A 4,677-nucleotide genomic window follows, 5' to 3' on the forward strand; every position below is an offset into this window, starting at 1 on the left:
AAGTACAAACAAGGCGAGCAAGTTCACCCTGACTGACAGGCAGCGGGCGAGGAACACAGTCGGACAGCTCGGGCTGTGGGAGCGAACCGAGCGGCCAAGAAAACACGCGTGGATTCTCTCGGGACGCCACTGGACGCACGCCGCTGCCCGCGCCGGGGGCGTAGACACGCTCTCCCAGACGACGGGCTCTCCACCTCGGCTGGGCGGCCCGGCCGCTGCACCGGCCTTCCTTCCATAGGGATAACCCCCCGCTCCACTTCCACCGGGCACCTCGCACCCCCACGATCCCGGGCAGCGCCGGGCACCGGCGGCGGGTGCGGCGGGAGGGAATGCAACGCGCATGCGCTGATTCCGACCACGCCCCTCAGACCTGCCGGGACGCGAAGGGGGCGGGGAAAAGCCGTGGCACCGCCTCTCCCGTCGCTTTTGTCCCGCCCCTTGCCTGCCCGCGGCGCGCGGCGCGGCCGGGCTGCATGCGAACATATAGGGCGGCGCGGAGGCATGCAGAGCGCGCGCGTTACCTGCCGCCGGGGCGAGAGGAGGGGGCGACTGCGCCGGCTGCACACCCCGCCACGGACTTTATAACCGGGTCGGCTGCCCACCGGGCGCAGGCCGCCGAGCATTTTAATTAGCCGCCCCCCCACACGCACACCCCCCCCGCCTCCGCCTTCTTCTCCGCCGCCACCGCCTCCTCCTTCTCCCTCCGCCCCCCGCCGCTCCCGCCCGCCCCGCCGCCCCTCGGAGTCGGCGGCCAAGAAAACCCAGAGAGACCTGGCGGCTACCGGAGAAGAGGGAGCCGCGCGGCAGGCGGAGCGCCCCGCAGCCCGCCCGAAACTTGGCGAAGTTTGTCCGGCGGCGGGAACCAGGAGGCCGCGGCGCCCGGCGGCCGCTTGCGACCGGCGCCCGGCGAGTATGTGTGAGGAGCGGGCGGCTCGCCGCGCCCCCGCGGGCGGAGCGGGGCGGCTGTGAGCGCTGCGGCCCGCGCCCCCGGGGCCTCCCCGCAGCGCCTGAGCCGCCGCGGACCCCGTCCCGCCCAGCCCCGCACCGCGGCTGGCTGTCCCCCGAGCTCCGCGGGCGGCGATGGCTCCGGGAGGGCTCTGACCGCCGCCCCGTCCGGGACTCGCCGCTGCACCATCGAGGACCGACAAGGGGCAGCGCATAGGAAACGACGCGAGGACCTCCCCGTGCGGTTCGCCTGCCGCCGGCTCCCGCCCCCGCCGTCGAGACCTCTCTGCGGTCCCGCCTGGACTCCGGCCGCTGCTGCTCGCGGAGAACCCCGAGGAAGAGCCCTGGACCGGAGATCGACGGCGCGGAGAGAGGCTCCGCGGACCAGGCAGGGAGCAGCGCCCGTCCCGCTCGTCGCAGCGCCCTGACGGGGAGGCACCACCGCCGCTCAGCAGCGCCCCGCACCCGGAGCGGGGCCGCCGGGGGCCGCCGCCCCGCACTCGCCGGAGTCGGTACCGCCGCGCCGGGGTAACCGCCGAGATTGCTTTTGGAGGAGCGGAGCGCGGCGGGGGCGAGGAGGAGGAGGCGGGAGAGGCGCCCGGAGGAGGCGGCCGCCAGCGCGGGGCGGGCGGCGGCTCGCCGGGGCGGCGGGTGGACACCATGTCCAAGCCGGTGGATCACGTCAAGAGGCCGATGAACGCCTTTATGGTGTGGTCGCGGGCACAGCGACGGAAGATGGCCCAGGAGAACCCGAAGATGCACAACTCTGAGATCAGCAAGCGCCTGGGCGCCGAGTGGAAGCTGCTGACCGAGTCGGAGAAGCGGCCCTTCATCGACGAGGCCAAGCGGCTTCGGGCCATGCACATGAAGGAGCACCCCGACTACAAGTACCGGCCCCGGCGGAAGCCCAAGACACTGCTCAAGAAGGACAAGTTCGCCTTCCCCGTGCCCTACGGGCTGGGCGGCGTGGCGGACCACGAGCACCCGCACGGGCTGAAGGCGGGCGGGCTGCACGGCGGTGCGGCCGGCGGGCTGGTGCCCGAGTCGCTGCTGGCCAACCCCGAGAAAGCGGCGGCCGCCGCCGCCGCTGCCGCCGCCCGCGTCTTCTTCCCCCAGTCGGCCGCCGCCGCTGCCGCCGCCGCCGCTGCTGCTGCCGCCAGCAGCCCCTACTCCCTCCTGGACCTGGGCTCCAAAATGGCCGAGATCTCCTCTTCCTCCTCTTCTTCGGGCTCCGGGCTGCCCTATGCCTCTTCGCTGGGCTATCCCGGCGCCGGCGGGGCGGGCGCCTTCCACGGTGCCGCCGCTGCCGCCGCCGCCGCCGCGGCCGCCGCCGGGGGGCACACGCACTCGCACCCATCGCCCGGTAACCCGGGCTACATGATCCCCTGCAACTGCAGCGCCTGGCCTGGCCCGGGGCTGCAGCCTCCGCTCGCCTACATCCTCCTGCCGGGCATGGGCAAGCCCCAGCTGGACCCTTACCCCGCAGCCTACGCCGCGGCCCTATGACCCGCGGCCGGAGGATGCCCGCGCAGAGCCCCGGCGCCCACCTAGATGGGTGTCGGTGCATACGTGCAGCCGGGGAGGGGGGAGAGCCGCCGCTGAGGGGTGCCGGGGTCGGCGGCGGCGAGGAGATCGCCGAGGCCGCCGCCGACCTGTTGCGCGTCGCTCGCCGAGGGGCGCGTCCCCGCCCACCGCCCCGCATAGAGCTTGTGTGTGTTGCATGCGGTCTTTGCAGATAGCCGAGCTGAAAAAGAAGGGAGGAAAACAAAAACAAACAAACAAAAAAAGGGGGGGAAGAAAATAAGTAAACGATCCTCCCTGCCCTCCAAAGTGCTTATTCGGGACAGACATGGGGAGCTCCGTCCCCCCGCCGGCTCCTCGCCGCTCTGATATGTGTGTCTTCGGCCGTGAGCTTTCCCCTCCCTCCGCTCCCCACGCCCCGTGCGGTGCTGGACTCGGAAAAGTCCCGCTGCAGCCCCGCGGCCGCCGGAGAGACAGAGGGGGAGGTGAAGGCGGGGGTGACCAGGGCAGGGAGCAGACTCGGTAAAGGAGAGAGCCTCTGTGTGCACGGCTCGTAGCCTTTCCTGGGCCAGCGGGAGCAGGATCCACGCAAAGAAAGAGTCGGCGGTGTGGGATGCTGATCGTCTCCCTCCGCACCGCATTCCGCGGGGGTTGCTGCCGTCCGCTGCTACGGGACGCTGACAGGCGCGGGTGGTGATTTCCACGGGAGGAAAGACGCGTGACTCTCTGTCCCCGTGTATCCTTCCCCTCTCCCCTTCGCTAATTAAGTCTCACCCTCAGATTGTAAATTTGTATATCTCTGTGGAAACGTTAGGTCTCGGATTGAAAACTCGGTTGCTTACTTCGCCCACGGTCAATTCAGTTTTAACCTGGGGAAAAAAAAAGAAAAAAAAAAAGTAAGAAAAAAAAAAAGGAATGCCTTTGAAAGGGAATTAAAATATTGCGGGACCGCTCGGGAATCGCAATATTATCTAACGTTAAATCAGACTTTTTTGTCTGAGTGATAATTATCTATTTATTATTTAGCTGAACTGAAACAGAGCTTTGCTTTGACAGAAGAGTATTCTCATTTAAAAGAAAATCCGTCTCCCCCGCCAACATGAAGTGTTTCACATGTGTTTTGGAGTACCCTACCTGTTTAGCTTATTTTAGAGCGAGTGCAATTCAATTGCAAATGGCGATTTAAAAAAATAGAGGAAAAAATATCCTTCATCAGTTTAGAGGGGTTTTTTGTTTACTTTTGTAATGTGTATATTTTGACTAATGTTTGTGAATGAAGCTGGCTAACATGTATTTAGTTTCTTTTTGGCTTTATGTAATATAAAGTAAAAAAAAAATAAGATTAAGTATTGGTTTTAACATTTACGTGTAAATGGTTTTCTTGTGTGATCTTCTAATTTAAAGTTAGACGTCTAAACTATATCTGTAAATTAGATTCCGACTACCACTCTGTTCATTTTTGAACAAAGAGTTTAAATAAAGCCTGAAGCAGGGAAAGAGAAAATCTTCTATTTCTTGTTGAATTACTAACAAGATTTTTATCTGAATTGCCCCTTACGTGCCTGGTCCAGGTGAGGTGTAAGGTATCCTCTAAAGGCTGTCTTTGTTTCACTTTTGAATAGATTTACTAGGAAATCTAAATCAAGCCATTGTTATTCAGAGCCAAAAACCTGATTTATCACATTTTTAATCGTGAATAGGAAAGAAGATAAAAAAGTTGTATTATCTTTAAAAAAAAAAAAGGCATTAATGGACCAGCAGAACAGAGTTCACTGAATACACTGAGACCGTTCAAAGCATTTCATCGGTTTCCAGTAACGTTTTCAGAGTGGAAAGTTGCCTGACCACTTTATCTGGTTAGCCTAAGAGCTCCGACACTTAAATCCCTGTAATTTGTTCGCCTATCTGAGCAATAGCTCTGCTTTATTCCTGGAGCATTTTTCGCGGGGTTTCCTGGTGATTGCCACCTAAAACCTAACACCTTTTTGCCTCTAAACGGCTTTCCTTTTTTTTTTTTTTTTTTTTTTTTTAGTGCCCGAAATGGCATTTACAGCTGTAAATCCAGCAAATCTCTGTCCGGGAGTTCACATGCAGCAAGGAAACGGGAGCAGGGTGGAATGTGCCTCCCTTTAGCAAAGGAATAGCGAGTATCACACAACCTGAATGTCTACAAGGCAATAAAACAGAGCCTGTCACCTCAATGAAGTGGCA

At 60.9% G+C, this 4,677-nt stretch overlaps 1 protein-coding gene across 1 annotated transcript; it reads left to right on the forward strand.

The window, feature by feature from the left end:
- The first annotated feature begins 499 nt into the window (after positions 1–499).
- On the forward strand, positions 500–3,963 carry SOX21 (SRY-box transcription factor 21). Its single transcript, XM_082056593.1, has one exon. The coding sequence runs from the start codon at positions 1,606–1,608 to the stop codon at positions 2,449–2,451; it is 846 nt and encodes a 281-aa protein (XP_081912719.1). The 5' UTR covers positions 500–1,605; the 3' UTR covers positions 2,452–3,963.
- The last annotated feature ends 714 nt before the right edge of the window (positions 3,964–4,677 follow it).

Source organism: Streptopelia decaocto, assembly GCF_964273445.1.
Source record: "Streptopelia decaocto genome assembly, chromosome: 1".
Taxonomy (NCBI): domain Eukaryota; kingdom Metazoa; phylum Chordata; class Aves; order Columbiformes; family Columbidae; genus Streptopelia; species Streptopelia decaocto.